The 23,271-nt window shown below is 36.8% G+C and overlaps 1 protein-coding gene and 1 non-coding gene across 2 annotated transcripts in view; one reads left to right on the top strand and one right to left on the bottom strand.

Annotated features, from left to right (window-relative positions):
• The first annotated feature begins 640 nt into the window (after positions 1–640).
• TAGAP (T cell activation RhoGTPase activating protein) overlaps positions 641–23,271 on the top strand; it is a 157,896-nt gene continuing 135,265 nt past the window's right edge. The window contains exons 1-2 of the mRNA XM_074187952.1: positions 641–1,169; positions 22,095–22,177. Of these exons, the coding sequence (XP_074044053.1) occupies positions 1,068–1,169; positions 22,095–22,177 (185 nt within the window). The 5' untranslated portion in view covers positions 641–1,067. The remainder of the gene's footprint in view (positions 1,170–22,094; positions 22,178–23,271) is intronic.
• On the bottom strand, positions 7,298–7,421 carry LOC141490322 (small nucleolar RNA SNORA31). Its single transcript, XR_012469162.1, has one exon. It is a non-coding gene; the product is annotated as a small nucleolar RNA SNORA31 (small nucleolar RNA).

Below are 23,271 nucleotides of genomic sequence, written 5' to 3'. Positions count from 1 at the left end.
TTCTGGCATGGGAGAAACCATGCCAGAAAAAAACACCATGAGTCAGAAGCTAGATGTTATGTAGGAGAATTCAATTAATTATATAATGAATATGATTACTTCACTTTTCATATACTTGGAGGTGAGGGACCATGATAGCCATCTCCAAGTTTTGAAGGGGTCTCACCTAGAAGAGAGGTTAGATGTGTTCTTCTTGTTCCCTGATGACGGAATTAGGAGTCTGAATGAAAGTTGCTAAAAAGCAAATGAGGCATAATACCAGGAAGACTTTCTAACAATTAGAGATGTCCAAAAGTAAAATAGGCCACTTCAAAATGTGGTAGGTTCTTCCTCACTGAAGGACTCCAAATATAGGCTTGATGTCACTTGTTGGATGTGTTTCATGGGATATTCTTGTGTAGGTTTGGGTTAGGCTGTCTGGGTTGCTCAGGATGCTTCTAATTCTGAGATTCTGTGAGCACTAGTCAGTATTAGGTCTCCAGAGAAAGCCCAGGGTTGATCAGAGTTTCTCTCCCCTTCTGAAGCCAAGCCAAAGGCAGCACAGTATGCCCATATGGGAGAGAAGCCACCTGTGCACTCTATAAAAAGGTTACTCATGTAAGCAATTTCTGTTCAACATCCAGGGAAAGAGCAAAGAGCTTCCAAACCACCTTCCTAACATAGACTCCTGTGGCAGCAAGCTGAGCACTACTGCTGAATCTAGAGGTGCTCTGCCAACACAATTTGCACAAGGTCAGCCCCGTGTACAGGCATATGCCGAAAACAGACCCCTGCAGCAGGAATCTCTTAAGAACTTGGCAGGTCAAAGTGTGGGATCTCAATTTGTGTGGGAAAGAGCGCCAGTGAGCAAGAACTACTGTCTGGATTTTTTTTTTATTGTGGAGAGAGACTAGCTGGCAAAGAAGGGTGTGTGTGTGTGTGTGTTTGTGTGTGTGTGTTCATATATGTGTGTATGTGTGTGTGTGTGTGTGTGTGTGTGTGTGTGTGTGCCCTCAGCTTGGAACTTCTCAATAGTTCTGAATGGAAAGGCTAGTCAACTGGTTTGACTACTCAGCTCTAATTTTATCATGAGATTCAAAAGCCGAATCAACACCATTATGCTGGGTCCACAGTCTCAGGAAAAAGCACGAAGGGGAAGCTTTGATGGCAAGCGTAACCCAAAGAACCTGGTGAGTACAAGAGATTTTTTTTGCTCTGGGGAAGGAGAGCACCATATTATTCCAGGGAGACAGCTATGATTAAAGTCACCATTCAGCAAGATAATAAAAATAATTTATAGTCTATAGTCTATGACTGAAGAGTAAATTGAGTTCATACTTATCAAAAAGGCAAAGGAAATGAAAGAATCATTTTGAACTTCACCTTATAAACCAGTCCGTGTCAAAGGCTTTCTACTCCTCTAAAAGATACTGGCTTTCCAAAGCTCTTAACTTTTTTTTAAATCATTTTCCTGACAATGCAACATACAATATGCAGTAGCTCTGCTTTCAGATCATGTCCAATTCCATGAATTGTAAAATAGCATTAATTATATGATTTAAGGAAGAGTAAGAGAGAAGAAAAATGCAATTCAACACTTGTCCAGAGAGTTAAGGTTTCAAAACTTAGTCCTAGAGGAAGAAAAACTCAGTTCTTAATGTGGGATTGGATTTTTTTTTCCAGGCAACAGAGGGCAATAAGAGTTCTAATGTGACCTTAAGTTCACTTGAGACAGAACTGGAACTTTTAAAAAATCCTTACAGTGTTCATGCAAAGCAAACAACATTATCAATCATAGGGAAAGAGAGAGAAGGTTAAACTTGAAGTCCAAATACCTTTCGGTTGCTTAGGAGCCTTTCAACACCTCTAAGCAGCATTTCCCAGGAAACTAGAGACAGAGATTCCCTGGTGAGAATGCCAGCTGTTCTCTAAAATGTTCCTTGGCAGGAAGGCAAAGGCAGAGGAATGATTGGGAAGACTTAGTACATGGCATGAGAGCTTAAAGTAGACACGTTTAAGACCCCACAATCTCAGTAAAGTCACATGTAACCCCAAAGGGGAAGTTTGATGACTTCTTTATGATATTTATGCAATATAAAAGGAGTTTAAGGTTGAGTCTCCAAAGACAAACCTACCAATGTGAATAGATGACTGAATGAGAAGGCTAACAAGTGACTAATGACCAGTTATTAATTATTTCACAATAATCAGTTTGACTTTAACTTGGTTTTTGTTCAGTTCATTTGTGCCTGTGAATATAGCCAGTAATGACAGAGGCACCCAGGCAAACTTTTGCTTGGGGCACTTTGCGTTACCAGCATTGGAGGGAGAAGCAACTATGTTTGACAGCTTGTTTCTCAGGGCTTGTTTAATTAAACTGCATTTATGCTAAAAAGAATTGGAAGCTACAAACGAGATATTGATTTTTTTAAGAGGAGAAACTATATTTCTATAAAGAACAGACCTGTTACTATAAAAATATAGAACCCACTTAACCTTCAAAAGCTGCTAAACTCTCCTACCTGTTTCTCACTTTGACTTCTTTTCTCTTGCTCTCTGACCTTGGATACAACTATAGGTTTTTATTTTGTTGACTGTTTTCTTTTGATATCTTATTTATTTCCTTATTTATCTCTTTATCTTTTTGTTTGAACAGTAGGTTTCTCTCTGGCATGGCTAACCCATTTATGTGTACATGTGGTCATAGAGTACATGTGTGTGGTATGCATGAGTGCTTTACATATGTGTTTATGCATATGTATATGTGAGAGTGAATGGCTGTATTTATTTTGTCCAGACCTATGATTTCATCAGTGAAGCAACTTCCCACTTTGGTAATTTTCTTTATCAGTGTCGATGAGCAGCTCCTTAACAGTCCAAAATCTTAGAAATTTGCCTAGACTACAGGAAAAAGTTAAGTATCTTGTGTGTGGTCACCCAGATAGTATGTGTCACAGGCAGGACTTCACCCCCAGGCTTTCTGACTTCAAGGCCAACCCTCTATACACTAGCTATTCAACCTCTTAGGTGTGTGTGAGAATACTTGCACGCATCATGCATGTTTAATTATGCGATCCAATAGATGGAAAAAAAAAAAAACCTGGTCCCAAATTAAGACATCCTAAGTTCAAGAACTGCCTTTGATAAATCCTGCCTGTATGACTCTGGGCAAGTCATCTAGCCTCTCAATGTTCTAGGCAATTCTTGAAGATTGTAAATGGGAGAGGAAGTGCATTGGTAGAGGCAATACCAGTGAAATCTCACAGAATACATACACACACAAATATATATATATATATATATATATATATATAGAGAGAGAGAGAGAGAGAGAGAGAGAGACATGTGTTTATGTGTTTGTGTGTGTGTGTGGACTTTCACATGTGTCCACATACATATGTATACACCATATACAAACATGTATATATTGGTTGCTTCTTCTCCTTCATTTTCAAGGAGGATCAAAATGACATCAATATGTTAGAGACAAGTTGAAGTACGTCCAACTGTGACTGATCAGACCAATATGAGCTCATAATGATCTACTATGGGTCAGGCACAAATAGTCCATGTGAACACCTAGGGTGGATTCTCTAAACTTGCACTTGTATTGTTTCTGTATATATACACACTTACATATATGTATCTTTAGATCTATACCTATATCTACCTCTGTCTATACCTATCTAAATGTCTATCCATCATCCATCCATCCATCCATCTACTCATCTCTCTTTTTCTTTCTTTCTTTCTTTCTTCCTTTCTTTCTTTCTTTCTTTCTTTCTTTCTTTCTTTCTTTCTTTCTTTCTTTCTTTCTTTCTTTGTTTCTTTCTGTTCTCCTTCCTTTCTCTCTTTCTCTCTCTTTCTCTCTCTCTCTCTCTCTCTCTCTTTCTTTCTTTCACCTATGTGTTAGCTATTATGTTGTTATTTTATCAGTACATACACCAATGATGCTCAGGGCTGGTTCTGCAACTTAAAGTTTTAGAGAGTTGCCCAAGCAGTAGCATCAGACTCAAAAAGAAATGGATCCCTGCTGCCTGAATATTGACTCAGAAAACCATCAATTAATATTACCTGTGTTGTATTATATTTTCATGTTTTTAAACATTTTGCAATTGCATTTAATGTGGTGCTTAGCACCCTTGGAAGTTTTGTGCCTACAATGTAGTACTTCTGGGGAACACTAAGGAGGGAAGGATTGGAGATGGAAATGAGTATTTAAAGTAGGGTCTACTATGTATCAAGTATTATGCTAAGTGCTTTTTAAAAGAAATCTCATTTTAGGGGGCAATTAGGTGACTGAAGCACTGGCCCTAGAGTCAGGAGAACCTGAGTTCAAATCTAACCTCAGAAACTTAAGAATTGCCTAGCTATGTGACCTTGGGCAAGTCACTTAACCCCATTGCCTTAAAAAAAAGAAAATTTTTTAAAAAATCCTTATGAGGTAGGTGCTATTGTTATCTTCATTTTATACTTGAGGACATTGAAGTTAGGTGACTTGCCCAGGGTCACAGAGTTATTAATATCTGAGGCTGAATTTGAACTCAGGACTTCCTGACTCCAGGTCCAATACTTTATCCACTTCATTACCAGCAGAGAATGACGAGATAGGTTAAGCAATTTACTCAGATTCAACAATGCAGGTATTGAGCCCAGGTTTTCCTGGCTCCACGGTCTGATCTTTATCACCTCTGCTGCATATGTACTTGGATGTATTTGTAATGATGTATATAAAAATATATTTGTATTCAGCTATACATATAACAGAGATGATTATAAGAAAAGAAAGTAGACATGCAAGAAGAAAATCTGTTTCTCCACAGTTATGTGTCTGAATGGAGTTTCATTGATGATGTGGGCTCTTAAGCTTGCTGACCCAGGACTAAGCAAGAAATGAGGTGAGGGGGAGGAGCTAGGTGGCATAGTAGATAGAGCACCAGCCCTGGAGTCAGAACAACCTGAGTTCAAATTTGGTCTCAGACACATATTAGCTGTGTGACCTTGGTCAAGTCACTTAACTCCATTGCCTTGTGAAATCCCCCCCCCAAAAAGACAGAAAGACAAAAAGGAAAGACAGAAAGAAAGAAAGAAAGAAAGAGAGAGAGAGAAAGAAAGAGAAAGAAAGAAAGAAAGAAAGAAAGAAAGAAAGAAAGAAAGAAAGAAAGAAAGAAAGAAAGAAAGAAAGAAAGAAAGAAAGGTAGGCAAGAAAAGGGAGGAAATATGATGGGTGAAGAAGAGAGTTGTCACAAAGAAAAAAAATTTACCCCAATCTAAAATGCTCTCTTAAAGAACAGTGTAACTGTTATGCCGTTAGGTAATTCCTTTGGATTTTAAAACTGAGAAATTGGCATGATAATGGAGAAATCAATATTACTGATTATGGGTTTGAGGCCTGGAGAACAATATAATTGGTTGGAAATTGAGAATAGGAGCCTAGCACCAACCCCCTCCTTCCCTCCTGTGATTAAGAAATGTTCATTGTTTTTGTCCACCTGCAAGGTTAGAGATAGTGAACCAGACATCTTTGAAGGATAATGTGGCCAGACTCCTTGGTGTCCACCCACATCCCTCAAGGATGACAGATTTCTCTGAGGCAAGAATAATTATCAGGAAAACTAGGTTTCTAAACTTAGCTCATTACAGCCAGCTGAATTTCTAGACTTACAGAAAAAGAACCATGATTTAGGTAGTTACAGGACCAAATCAATTAACGGTAAATAAGCTCAATTAGAAAAAAAAGATAGCATCAGGGCGGCTAGGTGGCATAGTGGATAAAACACCGGCCTTGGAGTCAGGAGTACCTGGGTTCAAATCCGGTCTCAGACACTTAATAATTACCTGTGTGGCCTTGGGCAAGCCACTTAACCCCACTGCCTTGCAAAATCCTAAAAAGAAAAAGAAAAAGAAAAAGAAAAGATAGCATCAATTTGATTGTTTCAAAGGGACTTATTTGTTAGGAACATTGACAGTCCTTTGGAGGCAATCTTGTTAGTTAGCAGTCCTACTCTTCAATATTTTAAAAAATCTGTTATTTCATCCATATGGATAAAATAACCTCTACCAATGAAATTTCATCCATCTCACAGGTACAGAACATGACCATCTGTGAAAGTTTTCATTAGGTGCTTTGACCAAAAAAATCTCTTATCACTTGGTGGTCAAGCTTTTGGTGATGATAAGCATCTCTGGCAGATCAATAGACTATGTTTAAAGATCCTTGGACAATGGGACAATCAGTCATTTTTGGTTGTGCATAAAATATGGGCAAAGTTTGCCTGTACACCCTGGGGCTCATATGACTTCTCCCCTATGAAGGAAGGAGAAGCAGTCTGGTGTAGTGGATAAAGGCACCAGGCTTAGGGTCAGAAGATTTAGGTAGAATCTTGTCTCTGAAATTAGCTAACTCTGTGACCCATGGTCAAGTTACTGCACCTCTCAGGGACTCTTTTTCTTTATCTGTAAAATGAAAGGGTTATACCTCTAAGATCATTTTTATCTCTAAATCTACATTCCTATAAGTGTCCAATTATCAAATTACTTGAGCTCTGTTTAAAATTATGAATCACGCCCACTGATATACACAGTCCACAGCTCAGTCATGCCTGTACTTAGTTATACTTAAAATTTGTGCTCACCTTTGAGAATTCAGGTGTCATGACATATAAGATTCAGGAAAATGAAGCATTAGAGCATCGACATTGATGGAGACTATAGAACTAAGTTAGCTTCTGCTTATAGAAGTCAAGTAGAGATTGTTTGTAAATTGGCTCCATTGTTAAATTGTTTTGTATTTCCAAAAACAATTCCTCCATACAGAAAGTCTCAGGGAGAGTCCACTAGAAGGGTTTGGGGTTCATTTTTTGACCCTTACTATTCTTTAAGTCTTTTTACCCAATTCTTTTTTTTTCAGACATAAAACTCATTTATATTTAGAGGATTCAACACTTGAGCTTCTCTTTAAAAAAAAATTCAGCCTGGGAATACCACGTATCTAGTATTAAATTTTTTAACTGCAAACTAGGAATGCTAAGCTTTAAAATCAATTCAGACCTGTCATACTTCTGCCCTTAATCTTCTTCAAAATGGTCTCATTCTCTAACAATTCCTATTTCAGAATCTGACCTATATATATTCAAAGATCCAAATCTATTCCAAACTAATTTTAAAGAACTTGCTCAAGTCAAAAGATCTAGCAAATTTGCATGACTGGGATATATTTTTGTCCTATTTCCATTCCAAAATCCCCACCAAAAAAGATTTAGAAAATAATTAGAAAACACTCACACATACAGATGAGGTGATGGCTTGTTCAGTCACCTCTTGTATTCCCCTATTCAATCTAGACTGCCACAGTCAGGCAGAAAGAAAGCACAAGGATAATTTTTCTTGCATTTTAGTGGAAACCTTAAAAGCAGTTATAACCTGCTCCAGGTCAGATGCATTTTTTACTCAATTCTTAAAAAGAAAAAAAATGTTCCTTCTGCTATGTTTTAGGAAACAAACATTTTAACAAGTCCCTTCTGATTTATGATTCTATTTTATCCATGCCATGTATCATCACAGATAGCCAGGGACTTTGTCTGGAATGACTCTCACCGGCCTACTTTCCAGGGGTATGGCACTCAGGAATGCCTTCAGGAGAGGATGCCAGCTGGCAAGCATCTAAAGTCATGGGATATGCCTCTTAAGCAATAAGTAACAGTCCTCTCAAGCTGCACATCAAACCAGGAACTACAGACCTCAAAAAGCTTAGCCCATGTGTATAAACCACTCATTTGAATGATTTAAATGGTCTTTCAGTATCTTTTTCATTTAACTAGTCTATATCTCCAGTTTAGTACAAATAGGTTTAGTTATCTTTCTGTGAATGGTAGATCTCACTCAGTATAATCCATCACTCTGTAACCCTGACTCACACACCAAATTTGCCTTGAAATTTTCTTAAAATTATTTCAATCATGCTCATTTGAAAATGGTGTTTCCAGATGACAGACCAAACCACAAATGAAACTTAGAATATATTTTGATGCCTCTCAACAATTGTCCCAAAGTTGACCAAAATCATTCAACTCCTATTAAAGTTATGGGGGTAGAGGAGAGGAAAGGACAGACAAAATTGAAATGTTGAGCAAAGCATAGCTTATCCACTTAGTCAAACAGCTTTTAAAAATGAACATTCAAAGTCTTTATTTCTGGTTATTGAAGAACCAAAATAAAATTCACCACTATTTCCTGGCTTTAAACAATAACAAAATACTTCAGTAGTAACTTAAAAAATAACAACCCAAAATACATAGGATCTGCTGTAAATGTAACTAGGAAATAGATAGCAATTCTCTTTTGGCAAATGAAGAATGAACAACCTCCTAAAGCCCCTCTCTGCTCACTGTTCACCCATTGCCTGAATCTACCTACTCTAATCAGAGCCTAATTGCCCCAGCAGACTTCTGTGTTCAAAATGACATCTTCATCCAACTTCCTTTCTCAGTCCATTAAAGGAATATAAATTTTTTAAACTAATTTAAGCTATGGTATCAGTAACTGATAGCACCCTTGTGGCAGGTTGGAGTATAATGGATAGAGCACAAGAAATGAAATCAAGACCATTCAAATCCTGCATTAAATTGGATAGTCAATTAACCTCTTGTTAAAGTGGGGGTGGCAATAATAGCACTATCTCATTTGTTGCTCAGTCATTTCAATCAGGTCTGGCTCTTCTTGATCCTATTTGGGGATTTCTTGGCAAAAATACTAGAACAGTTTTCCATTTTTCCTCCAGCATATTTTACAGATGAGGAAACTGAGGCAAAACAGGGTAAAATAACTTGTCCAGACTCATACAACCAGTAAATTGTTTGAGATTAGATTTTAATTCAGTTTTTTCCTGACTCCAGCATTATCCACTGCACCCCTAGCTGCCACCTAGCTATTGTGTATGATAACATGTGTGAAAATGCATTGTAAACTTTACATTTTTATATAACTATTAGTTATTATTATTATTAATCTATGAAGGGTATTTGTGTTTTGAAAAATCAGATTCAACAACAAACTTTGCCAAATATATTCTAAGGATCTACTTCTGTGTTATGTTTAGGTATAGATATATGTAATGGAAATAAGATTCAAATCAACCTATATACATAAATACTCATTATGAGTACAAAATGATACTTGATAAGTGGATAATAGAAGTAAGTGCAAACTAATTGCTAAGGAGGAAATGTAATGGATTGGAGATGGCAGTGGGGAATTGGTGGAGATTCATTAATAACTCTAGGGATCAAGAAATACTCTTAGAGAAGATGGTATTTTGACTTGCCATAAAGGATAGATAGGATTTTGATAAGTGGAGGTGAGGGAAGGGTGACTGGGAAAATAGGAGAAGGGTTTTCCAGAAGGAATTATTCTAGTTGGTACAGTTTCAGGCAGTGTGATAAGTTAAAGGTAAGATTTTAAAAAATTTTCCTTTTTTATTCATGAGTTAATAATAATTGTCAACACATAAACATTCCAATATGTAAAAAAGAAGTAAAAAGGGAGTTGCATAAGAATCCTGTTACACAATATTTTAAAGAAGCATACATCTATTAAATTTAACAAGGCAATAACAAAAGTGGTTCTTTTGCTTTTGTTCATTTTTTTCACTTAGTTTTGTTTTCTTTTATGGTTTTAAAAATGTTTCACTGCTGCTCTTTTTTTTCATAATTTCCCACTCACCTGCAGCCCTCTTCTAACTCCAAAATATAAGCCCTCCTTTTTAACAATTATACAAAGTCTAGCAAAACAAGAATTTGAGTCCATGGTAGGATAGATGTACCCTGAATCCTTCTTGGAACCCCTTACTTTGCATTAGAAGGTGACTGCTTATTCTGCCAATGTACAGTAAAAGGCCCATTCCCTCTTATTACTCTGTTAGCTTGCAAAGCAGTCTCAAACTAATTCCCTCTAATCCCCACCTCATGACTGAAAAAGTCACTGTGCAACCACCACTTTCAGGGAAATTTTTTCAAAGGACTCTTACACACTTTCCCTCAAAGTAATTAATTTCTAATTAAAAATTTCAGGCTAAAGAGGGTAACCCTTATGGGAAGAGCATGTTCTATGGGTGTCTCCCAGAGGCCCATTAAATAGTGCTATTTAGAATGTTGCTTTCTCCAATAAGACATATGAGTCATTACTCTGAATTTCATCTCATAAAAGTAAATGAAGTCTAAAGATCAAAGTCTCACCCCAATACCACTACCTTCAGTACTATTTAAGTATGTTGAAAGTTAAAAGTATGTTAAAAGCACTTATCAGATAATTTTAAAATGGTTTAACATTTGCCTTCTTTACTTAGGTATTTTGTTGTTCTAAAATATAAGGCCTTTAAGAAGGTACAACAGATGTCTTTTAGGAAGAAAATCATTTCTAACATAATATAAGAATATAACTTGTATATTCTCACTGCACTGCCTATAAACACAGGAAAGAATTAAGAAAAAGATATAAATGATTCTGACCCTCTCTCCCATAATGCCATGCATCTTCTCTGACCCAGTCATTAGAGAACTCAATTGCTACCTAGAGGCATTCTCCTCCTCTTCCTTATCTCTTAGAGATTCTTAATCATTTTTGTGTCATGGATCCCCATAGCAATAGAGGGAAACCTATGGACCCCTTTTCAGAATATTTCTAAACAGAGAAAATATATTTTTAAACTTTTTGATTTTTGTGTTTTTTTGCAAGGCAATGGGATTAAGTGACTTGCTCAAGGTCGTGCAGCTAGGGAATTATTAAGTATCTGAGGTCAAATTTGAACCCAGGATCTCCAGACTCCAGGGAAGGTACTCTATCCACTCTAGCACCTAGCTCTCCCTATTTTTTTAAACTTTTTAATGAAAACATTACCAGGTGCACAGCAGAACATGAGAGGATTCAAAATATAAACCAATAAATTTTCATTTCAAGAAAGTTTATATAATAAATACATCTTTATGTTCAAAATTATCCATCTTTTCTTTTCTACTTAGTTGATTTTATTTTGTTCTCTTCTGTTCCTTTATTTTTCCCCTTTGCCACCCAAGAAGATTATAATTAAGATAGATATCTTAATTCATAGTTCATAGATATCTATGATCATACATACATATATACATATATATGCAAGACTGTACTAAGCTTATTTCTACTCATCCTGTTTCTCTGGAGGTGAATAATTTTCTAAATCACACAGAAAATAAAAGATACAGGATTACATAAAATTTTGGGAGAAATCTCTCTCTTTTTTTAAGCTAAGTGCTAGGTAACTACCGCTGAAATACTTAGCTACAGAAATTATAGGAGTATAAACTTAGGTTTTAGTATGCTTAAACTAACAAGGCTTCTTATAGATTAAATTACATCAGAATGATAGAGAAATAATTCTTTTGCGTGTCCCAATCCTGGATGTCCTTTTAGGCTATCAAAGTTTAAAAAGACCTATTCATAATACCATATTTCACTGAATGTCATAGAAATTGAACAGTTAATTAGAGTCATAAGCTCAGACTTCCCTAAAGAAACCCACCTAGTTAAGCAGACTCTATAGGTAAATTATGTCAGGTTACATATTAAACTATATTTAGAGGGTTCACAATGGGTTGATTGATTGACAAGGGAGATTTATAAGCCTAAAGAGTCAGTATCAGATGAATCCTTCCATTTTGGGTTCCTTATCTGAGAATTAGGCCTTAAGCAAATTTTCACATACCTTGAGCCAAATTAATAACCTCCCAACCAGTTCTGACCTTCCCCCAAACCAGAAAAGTTAATGAGATAAAAAATTTTTATAACATGAAGAAAACAATTATATTGAAAAACAGTTATTAAGTTTAAAAACATAACCCAGTTCATGGACTCTAGTTTAAGATTCCTGCTAAAAGAGCTTCTTGTTCCTGCTAAAAGAGCTTCTTTTTCTTCTCTTAATTTCTAAGGTTGATAGCATGTTCAGTTGATAAACTATGTAATCTGAAGAATGTGAATGTTGTTGCTGTTTGTTTTTAGGGCAGTTGGATTTTTCTACTCTGCTCAGTTAGCATATAGAGTTCAACAGATTCCTCTGGAATCATGTCTTAGCCTTAAGAAGGTCATTCTAACTGTGGGAATTTGATATGCAATGGCAAGGGAAAGAACAAGTAGTGCAGCATCACTCAGAAAACACAATTATGGAGCAATTATACTAATTATATTATATATTATACCAATATTATATATATATATATATATATTAATATTTTATATTATACCAATTATAGGTGGCACAGTGGATAGAGCTCTGGTCCTGGAGTCAGGAGGACCTGAGTTAAAATTTGACCTCAGACACCTAATCAGACACTTAGATGTGTGACCTTGGGCATGCCAATTAACCCCATTGCCTTAAATGAATAATTTTAAAAAAATATCAATTAGGCAGAGGGGACACACTTACATTTCTTATTTTTAAAAAAATCCCCTCCCCCAACACCTATACATACATATAAACTTGTTACTATTACTAGAATTGTTAACACATCTTTTAGGAACACTGAAAGCATGACCCATAGTAGATTTCAGTACCTTATGGTTTAGATAGATCAATCCCTCATTTTGTAGATAAGGAAATTGAAGCACAGTGATGCGAATTCTACCTCTCCTTAAAGTTGGACATAGGATCAAAGAGAACTGGAAGAGACTTCAGAGGCTAGCAAGTTCATACAACTAGTCTTTTCATCACCAAAGAATTGGCCCCAATTAATTTATATTAATGTTGGTCTCTTAAATAACCAGAACTATTATTTCTAGTGTTTTGTTGATGTTAATTAATGAGGAACTAATGTAAATCGAACTTAGACTTGGATCTCACCTAACTATGCAGAGAATCCTTTTGTTTCCTTTGAACAATGTGATGAATGGTATGGAACGTTGTCAGTCAGGGCCTACATTGGTAAACTCCTATCGATAGGGGGCACCCAAAGCCTAGATTTTGGTTGATAATTCTTCAAAATGGAGCAAGAAAATTAAATTTAATCAAAGAGAGAGCTAGGGTGGGGCAGTTGTGGGTTTTTTTTTTAAATAACAAAATAAAGCAAAAACAAACTCAGGAACTTTAATTCTGTGACAAGACTAAAGCCACCTCCAAAGCCAAACACAGCCTTACTCTTCCCTTGCTCTAGAAATTAGTTTCATGATTAGAGATGTCCTGAGTATACATTAACAGCCCCTAAAACATAGTTATCATCTTTCTTCCTATTTATATAATCAAGGAGAATGCTCCCATAATATGCTAAGACATTAGAGTGTTGTAGTCTGGCACATTTTGTACCCAAAGATTATAGGGTTGCATAGCCAGAGGAGATGCAAGCAGTAGGAGGTACATTTGGAAATTTCCATTTCTGGACCCAAGAGCAAGTTTACTTCAGCTCTCCCACAATGCATTAACCAGCAAGAAGTAGGTGTTAACAGCAGGGCTTGGAAAGGTCAAGGGTGGGAGTGGGAAGGTGGGAAATAAGTGGGTTGGGTCTCTGTAACACATGGACTCCTAGGCTCAAGGATTAGAGCTGGAAGGGACCCCAAAAGTTATGTGCAACCACATCATTATACAGAGACAAAAGAGACCCTAAAGAGGTGAATTGATTTGAGTAGGATCACATAACTAGTCAGTGGCTAAAGCAGAATCTGAACTCAGGTCTAATGACTCCAAATCTTAGACTATCATTGCATTATATTATTTACTTTCTTTTATTCCAAGTAAAGCTCAAAGAGTCAGGAGACAAGAGTATCATGTGTGAGAAACAACAAGTAAACCAATTTATCTGGATCATAGTGTGTAGAGAAAAGTAAAGAAGACTGGAAAACTTCAAATGCCAAAGAGAAGATTTTGTGTTTGACTTTCAGGATAATAGGAAACCAGTGAAATTTATGGGAGGAGGGAAGGAAAATGGCCAGATTTGTGCTTTCAGAAGATCACTTTTGGCAGTTGAGTGGAGGTTGGACTGGATGAGGACTATATATATATATATATATATATATATATATATATATATATACATAATGCAGTGAAATTAGAAAAGACAAGATTTGACATAGAGTGAGTGAGTGAGAGGGAGGAGTAGATGTTACAAGCTAAGGAAGGTCACTAAGAAAATACCTTTGACAATGATAAAGAATTTTGGAAGAAGAGAGATAGGACATGCTGAGATGCCTTTGGGACATCCAAATGGAGAAGTCCAAGTGTCAGTTAGAGATTAGCGTCCAGAGATCAGAAGAAGACCTTAAAATCATCTGCACAGAAGTGAATAATTCTTTCCAAGGTAGCTTATGAGATTACCAAGCAAGATAATAGAAAGGGGAAGAAAGAAAAGGGTCTTAGGTAGAGACTTGGGGAGAAAACACATCCTTAGTAATTTTGGAGGGAACAGTATCTATTGATGAGAGCAGAAGTCAATTTTTAAAAGATGATTATGAGTATGAGAAAGAGGCATCAAGTATAGCTGGCCTCTTCAAGAATGATAGCTGAGAAAGTACTGGTAAAAGGGAGATTTAATGAGATTTTTGTCTTTTTTTGTTTTTAAGATTGGGAAAATATGACTAGGTTTGTAGGCAACAGAAAAGGAATCAGTAGCATGGAAGATATTGAACATTAGAAAGTGGGATGAGAGTAAACAGCCAGAGAAGACAGGAGGATACTTGGGGCATAATGATGGGGTGGGTGGGGTACAGAAGAAGAAGAAGAAGGGAAAATAGGAAATTCTTGGGAAATGACAAAACCCTCAATTGAAAGGGTGGAAGAAGGAAAGTTTGGAACAGCCATGAAGAACAAGATAGGGATTCAAGTAGGAAAGAGTAAAAGGATTACTTTTATGGTGAGGACTTAGTTGAGATTAGATTACATAAATTTGTTGTGGATCTAATCATTACAAACTCATTCAGCAGTACATTAGTAGGGTTGATAATGGCTAATGGTAGAAAGAATTTGAGTTGGGATTTGGCAAATCAGCAACAGGACAAATGCAAAGAATTAGGGAATAGAACATAGTACAGTTATCTCTGGATTAGGGGTGTAATGCCCCTGAGACCTGAAAAATTCATGTAAAATTTTTTGGTCTTTCCTTCATATTAGAGAAGTCTGAATTATTTTCTTTTAGGGAGTGTTATTCCTTATTATAAAATTTGGTTAAGTATTTGGTCATAGGCTCTGTGTCATCTGCTAGCCTTTACATGTCATCTGCAATTTCCACAAAACTCCTCAAAAATTCCTATTTAATTTCTTATGCTGGCTTGCAATATTTTTAAAGCATAATGGATAAAGTTGCCATGTGAAAGGGATAACTGTATAAATTAAACTACTTGGCTAAAGGGTAGATTGACAGAGGGAAACAGTATAGCTACAGCAGGTGTTATGACCTTGTAAAGTACTGAGAAGTGAACGTTTAGTCATGGTGAAAGCAAAGCACAGGAAACAGCACACAAGGGAGATGGAATGACAGGAGATTATATTTGGAGAAAGTCATTTCAGAATTCTTGACCATGGAAGTGGATCACTTATGGAGATGGCAAGATCAAAGTTATAATAATCCCTGTGTCTTTCTTAAGTGGAGGAGTAGAATAGGTCATGGAAGTTGAGTCAATTGAAGTCTTGGAAAGGTGGGATATATAAGGAAACATCAACATTTATAGAATAATGTAGTCCCCTAGTATGAAAGCAGAAGTTGAGATGGAAAGTCTTGCACTAAACTCATTGAGAAACAAGGAAGAATGTCCTGAGAAGTTATAGGTAATTGCCACCAGAATCTAGATTAATTAATAAATTTTGATAGAATGAACCATAAAGGAAGAGAGGTTGTTCAAGTAATGGTGGTAGAGAGAGAAACTGGTAGTAGCAAGAGGAAGAAAGGAACATTTTTACTCAGCCTCTGAGACCACTGAACCAGTATTGGAAAGGATGAGTTAAAAAAGGCTCCTTGGACATTGGGTAGAATCCCAGTTGTAAATTTATGGGAGGACATGAATGAGTGCCTCACAGAATGGGCAGCTAAGGATGATTTGTGGACTGGAGAGAATAGGAATATCAGTAAGATGGACTGTGGGATGTTGTAGAATGAATGAATGGGTCTCCAAACAGAATCACTAAAAATTTATCAAAAAGAAATCTCTGATTGGTTGGAAGTAGAGGTTGAGCCAATCATTCAAAGTCACTGTATAAAAGGATGGAAAGTGAAAGGTAAATCAATTGTTGTTGTACAATTTTCTTTTTGGTTCATCAATCAAATTCTTACTTTTTCCCCTCCCTTTTGTCCATATCTTCATGCTTAAAAACTTGTAGAGAATATGCATAGGGTTTAAAAGAGGAGATTCCAGACAATTAGTTTAGCAGTATTCTAACAAGCAGTTATAGGACAAGCTTGAAGGAACAGTTACAATATCATTTCTGATAGTAGTTTGATTTACCCTTTTAAGTCTGACCATGTCACTTGCTTGCTCAAGAAGCTTCTCAGTTGGAATTTAAAGCCTTTCACAAGATGATTCCAGCTTGTCTTTCCCATGTTATCTGCTCCTCTTTATGTCCTTTCCATCCTGACCAAACCAGTTTATTATTTCCCAAACTTGGCATATTGATCTTCCACTTTCTTGATTCTATAATGACTCCCATGCTTGGAATTTTCTCCCTCCTTACCTCTGCCTCTTATAAACCCAATCTTTCTTTCCATCTCAGTTCATATGCCGTCTCCTGTGAGAAATGAAATCTGTTCAGACAGTGTTATCTTCCAAGAAGAATGTGTGTTCTATTAGGGTGATGGTATTTGTGTGTATTAAGTGCCTAACGGATGGTTGTTGGATTGGATTGGTTTCTCTCATTTTCTTCTCAAGAAGGTGTCCCTGTCCTCCATATTGCACCCTCCCCCCAATCATTGCTATCTAATCTCTCAAATTCTTGAAAGAGATAGGGAAAAGGGGTAGCTATGTAGTACAGTGGATAGAACACCAACTCTGGAATCAGGAGGACCTGAGTTCAACATGGTTCAATGTGACCCTAGGCAAGTCACCTAACTCCATTTTCCTCCAAAAGAAAAAAAAGGGGGAGAGGGGGAAAAAAAACTCTTCATTTCACAATTATGAATTATATATTATTTTTTTCTTTATATTATTTAGTACATAAGTAGTTAGGTATATATGCATGTATGTGTGTTTTATGGAGGACTTTTATTATAGACAAAGTTGTTATGGGATAAAAATAACAAAGAGGGATAAGAGAGAAAATGAAAGAGTTAAAATATATTTTTACAAAATAGCATTTTGCTTGACAAAGTTTATATATAAAATTTTAAATTGTAAAACACTTTTTGAGTGCCCTCAGATTTAAGGAAGCCTCAATCACTCCTGCAGATTTAGAACCAAGAGGTAAAATAAGGCTTGGAGAATCATTAGGGTTCTCAAAGAAATAATACTTAAATACTACTAGTTTCTGCCTTTAGAAAAGGTCAAGTGGAAAAGGGAATTCCTTGCCACTATATATCTGGCTTTATGTGAACTTCATTTTGGTTCTGGCAATGTTTTTAAGGGATTATATTTTAAAACTATGCCGCCTCTGGGTATCTAATTAAACTTCAGAATGCTATTAGAACCATATGCTAGCTAATAGGATGGGAGGACCCAGATTAAGCAAGGAAGGGAACTGGTACCCTAAGTGGGGAGGGAAACATTTTATCTTAGGGTTGCCCCCATTACTCCCCTTTTTAAAAAAATTTATTTAAGACAATGGGGTTAAGTGACTTGCCCAAAGTCACACAGCTAGGCACTTATTAAGTGTCTGAGGCTGAATTTGAACTCAGCTCCTCCTGACTTCAGGACTGATACTCTATCCACTGCAGCATCTAGCTGCCCCTAATTACTCCTCTTTTATATATATGAAATAGAGGTTTAGAAATGCCCATGGTCATCCATTTAGTTAGCCCTCAAAGCATGACAACAACAACTTAGGTAAAGTCTTTCCTTTCTAGTCTATGCTCCTCATGGTCACCCTATGAATGATTGATTGTGGTTATGGCTTATGGAGTATTATGTACTATTGAATTAGCCTTGCCTAATTTTCATTAAATTCAAAACATGAGTAACTGGATGATGTGCATGAGACCACCCAAGCAATCCACACCAGCCCTCCAAAGCATGGAAAGGTTGAATGCTAATGTAGGGTCTCTATAAGAAACAAGACTTTTGGAGCAAAATCCAGTAGCTTTAGTCAAAGGAAACCAGAAAGCTCATTTGAGGCTAGAGGAGAAGCCAAGAAGGAGAAGAAAGGAAGAGGAGAAGGAAAAGGAGAAAGGTTAGAGGGACATACCTGGCTGATGACTCAGAACTGTAAGCATGGAAATCCATTCCTTCCAGAAGTCACCCCTAAAGGGACAACTGGTAGACATAATGTAACATGTGACTGCACAGATAGGGTTGCAGCTTAGAATATCCCTGACCCTATTTAGATCCAGATGGAATCAAATCCTGACTGATCTCTAGCAGTCCTAACTTTCAAAGACTATTAATGACCCTAATGAAGTTATAGCTTTTTCAACTTTAACATTGCCTCCTTTCATAGAATAGCACAGAAAGAATTGATTCATTTTACAGAATCAAGAACTGAAAGGAGGACCTTGGAAGTGCTTCATAGTGATGCAATCTCCTCATTTTAAACATTAGGACTTGTTTCCTAACTAGTAGAGTAGTAATAGGTTTAGGACTGGAATCCAAGTGTTGTCTTCAAATTCAGTGGTTTTCCCACAATATCATATTACTCCCTACTTCATAATAACTCTGCTGAACTCAGAAATCTCTACCTAAAGCAATGACATTTATATCCCCAGCAAATGTTATAGTGGCTAAAGCATTGAGCCTAAAATCAGGAACACATGAGTTCTAATTTGGTCTCACACACTAGTTGATTGATCCTGGGCAAGTCACTTAACCTCTACCTCAGTTTCCTCAACTGTAAAATGGGAATATGTATACTGATAAAATCCTCAACGGATCTCTGATCTCAACAATTCAGTGAGAGAAATCACAACCTATCCATAGCTGCCCATTTTCTGTGACTTTGTCCACAGTTTTCTAAAAGTTTATCACAGAAGCTCCACCCAATACATAAATAAATAAATAAATAAACAAACAAATAAATATATAGTTATATTGTTAAATATTTTCTAATTACAATTTAATCTGATGGACTGCACTGCAGCCATGTGTTTGATACAGTACCAGCTCCTCAATTTTACAGATGAAGAAACTGAGGCTAAGTGACTTGCCTAAGGTCACAATCGCACAACTGGAATTCCAATCCAGATCCTCTGATTCTCAATATGCACTCTAGTTATTTCCTGGGGATTCAAAATAAATGCCCCCAAATTTCCCTTACCAAATTATCCAACCCAGCATTTATGGATTTCTATCAATATGTTTCAAGTTCCAGAATATTTTAGAAAATACTGGATTAAATTGGGCTCTTTTCTTACTGATGCAATACAAGCAATTTGCAATTAACCCTGACTCATTGCTTACTGGGAAAGAATTCTAACACCCTGGTCGTCAGCTTCTTATAACTCACTCATTTTTGGGAATAGCCAGTATTTCCTATGCAGGCTATGATACATGTCTAAAACCTGCTCTAGAGCAGGCATTTGGTCATGATTACTTTTTATTTGTTTGTTTGAATGTTTGTTTTTGTTTTTATAAGGCAATGGGGTTAAGTGGCTTGCCCAAGGCCACACAGCTAGGTAATTATTAAGTGTCTGAGGCTGGATTTGAACTCAGGTACTCCTGACTCCAGGGCTGGATAGCTCCACTGTGCTACCTAGATGCCCCCAAGATTATTTTTTAACCCCAAAATGAGAGTAGGCTGGAAGGGACTTTGGTCATCTGGTCCACTGGGATCAAAATCACAAAGAAACATCCCTGTGAGCCACATAGTGACTTAGAAAACCACAAACTAACATTATCAGGTTGTATTGTATTTTTCTTTATTTTGTCAAATACTTTGCAATTACATTTAAATCTGGAGTTTTGCACTTTGTAATTTGTGGGTAGTAAGTTTGACACATCTGTCTGATTCAACACCCCCCCCTTTTTAACAAAACAAGAAAATGAGAAATTAAATGTAATAGTGGTAAAAAACAGAAAAAATAAATGTAATAGTGGTAAAAGGGTAAATAGAAGGTGGAAGATATTAGCACATAATAGGAGAAGGGAGGGTGGGCAAGCATAAATATGGATTACATTTATCTCAGGGTCAAAGATGTAACAAAAGTTTTAGGTTCAAGATGAACCCAAGAGTTAGGGGACAGGTAGGTGGGTAGGGGTGCAAAGTAGCAGGGACCTTAGAAAAGGTTTAGTCCAACCCCTTTGTTTTACAAATCTCCAAAGCCAGCTTCTTTAGTTCCTCAAGCCAGGCCAACAAAAACAAGCATTTATTAAGAGCTTATTATGTGACAGACATTTTCCTCAGCACTGAAACTACAAAGAGAAGCAAAAATGACTCTGTCCCCCAAGAGGCTGTCAGTTTAATGGGAATATGCATTTATTAAGTGTTTACTATATACACCAAGTACAACACTCAGGTTTGTCTGACACCCTGCCTGGTGGAGGAACCCTTTATAATATGCTGGTTAGATTTGTTAAACTGTGTTTTGGTGTTTTTTCCCAGAGTGGAAAATATTGTAAGTATGTAAACAGAGAGAACTCTCCATCTGTAAAATGTTCTTAAATGTTTACATTGTGTGGAAAAAATGCAAAGATAACATCATTATATTATGAGATGTGTCATTAAGCCATACTGACTAGCAGAGCCCTCTTGATCTTTTAGCCACCTCTGCACAGTGGAGGAAAAATTTCATAAACTGGTCATAGAGGCCAGAAGGGAGGTTCTTTTGATGAAGTGGCTTGAGTTTTGGGCTTGGAATCAAGAGACCAGAACTTAAATCCTTCCTCTGTTGTTTACTAGTTATGTGAAAGTGGAATAGTCTCTTTTTTTAATCTCTCTGACCCTCAGTTTCTTCATCTGTAAAATGATAGAAATAATACCAATAGCACAACAACCATGCTTTATGACTATATATTTCATTTGATCCTCACAACACCTCTAAGGAGTAGGTGATATTATTCTCTGTATCTTACATAAGGAAACTGAGTGACTTGCCCCAAGGTCATCCAGTTGGTGAATGTCTGAAGTCAGATTTTGAACTCGAGGCTTCCTAACTCCAGATCCAGTATTCTATTGATTGTTATATGCTACATAGATAACATGTAAACCACTAAGTACATGGAAGACCTATATAGTGTAAATGGGAAGAAATCTCAAAAAGAAAGCACTGGGTGAGAAATGGAGGAAAAAAGATGGAATAAATCTAGAAAAGGCTTCTTGTAGAAGGTAGGATTTGAACTGTCTGATCAAACTGTGAGTCAGGAAGCATTTATTAAGGACTTTCTATGTGTCTCACACTGTAAGCACTAAGATGCAACAAAAATCAAGAGATAGTCCCTGCTCACAGTCTAGTAGCAGCTCCCTCTCTACTCATACTAGGCTGAAGCTGCCAAGGACACTCAGGAATATGCTATTTATTTGTCTACCATCTCAGGACCTGAGATCACTGTTTGGGTATACCTAGCCTTCAGTTTGTAGGAGCTGCTCCCAGGATCTAGGGGAAGCTTAAAAGGAGAAGCTGCCTGCTGTCATGGAAACCATGGAGGACCGGGCAGTTTCAAGCCTAGAGTCTGGTCCTAGCTCTGCTTCAGAAACTTGGACATTTTCCTTCTCTCGGCCTCAATTTCCTCATTAGTAAAATGAAGGGGTTAGATTAGATGATCCCAAAGGAATACTCAGATAGTAACAAAGCCATGATTGGAATTTGGTTCTTTTGTATTTGAACTTAATACCATTCTTATTCTACTTTTCCTTGAATTTGCCTATGACAACTTACTGTTTGGGGGAAAGGATCATTATTTTCAAACAGCTTTGACTTGGTGTGTGTATGCCCTACCATGTTTATGAAATTTCACTGGCATTTCTTTTTTCATGGAGGCTTTGCACTATTTGAGTAAACAATGACCAGCTGTGCCATAATTTGTCCCAACAGCTCAAAACCTTTACTCAACGAAGATGCTCTACACCTTCCCTTGGACTGGGCAAGGCCTTATGCAATCCATGGTCATCAACCAGGTATGTGAGTAAATAATCAATTGTTTGTTTACTGGAGAGAACACACAAAGACTTTGCTGCAGAGTTAGTTTCTTTTTTACAAATGTCACCTGGTCACTATTCTCCTCATTATTGGTCCCAATGGTCTCCCCAGGACCCAATTGTGAGTAATGATTTTTAAAAATATTTTATTTATTTTTCCAACTATATGCAATAGTAGTTCCATATTAATCATATTGTAAAAGAAGAATCAAATTGACTAAAGAAAAAAAATACCTTAAGGCAACTTTTAAAAACTGAAAATAATAAGCTTTGGTCTACATTTTAAACTCCATAGTTCCTTCTCTGGGTATGGATGGAATTTTCTATCACAACTCTTTTTGTCCTTCATTTTAAAAGAAGAGCACATCATCAGGGAGGTGATGCCATGACAAGTACATGAATTGGATTTGAGTGAGGGGGGAGCTGTGCTAAGTCACCAGCCTCACTTTCTCCTCCAGAGCCATCTGGGTCCAGTGGCCAGATATGAATCAGGACAACTAGAGATGGCATTGGATGTAGGGTATTTGGGATGAAGTGATTTTCCAAGGTCACATAGGTACTAAGAGTCTAGTGACTGAGGCTGAATTTGAACTCCTGTCCTCCTGACTCCAAGGCCAATATTCTATCCATTGTGTCACTTAGCTGCCCCATAAGTCTTTTAGAATTGTCTTTAATTATTATACTTCAGAAATGATTTTTTCCTTCTCTCAGCCTCAGTTCCCTCATTGGTAAAATGAAGGGGTTAGATTAGAGGATCCCAAAGGAATACTCAGATAGTAACAAAGCCATGATTGGAACTTGGTTCTTTTGTATTTGAATTTAATACATTAGAGTTGATCTTCACCCAATGTTGCTGTTACAGTGTTTTCCTGGTTTTGCTCAATTCACTCAGTATTAGTTCATACAAGTCTTTCCAGGCCATTATGAAATTCCATCCCTCATGATTTCTTATAGAACAATAGTACTCCATCACATTCATATACCACAATTTGTTCAGCCATTCCCCAATTGATAGGCATCCCTTCAATTTCCAAATTTTTGCTACTATGAAAAAAACTGCTATAATTTTTTTT

Source organism: Macrotis lagotis, chromosome 5 (assembly GCF_037893015.1).
Source record: "Macrotis lagotis isolate mMagLag1 chromosome 5, bilby.v1.9.chrom.fasta, whole genome shotgun sequence".
Taxonomy (NCBI): domain Eukaryota; kingdom Metazoa; phylum Chordata; class Mammalia; order Peramelemorphia; family Peramelidae; genus Macrotis; species Macrotis lagotis.
This window is presented reverse-complemented; position numbering and strand designations above follow the sequence as displayed.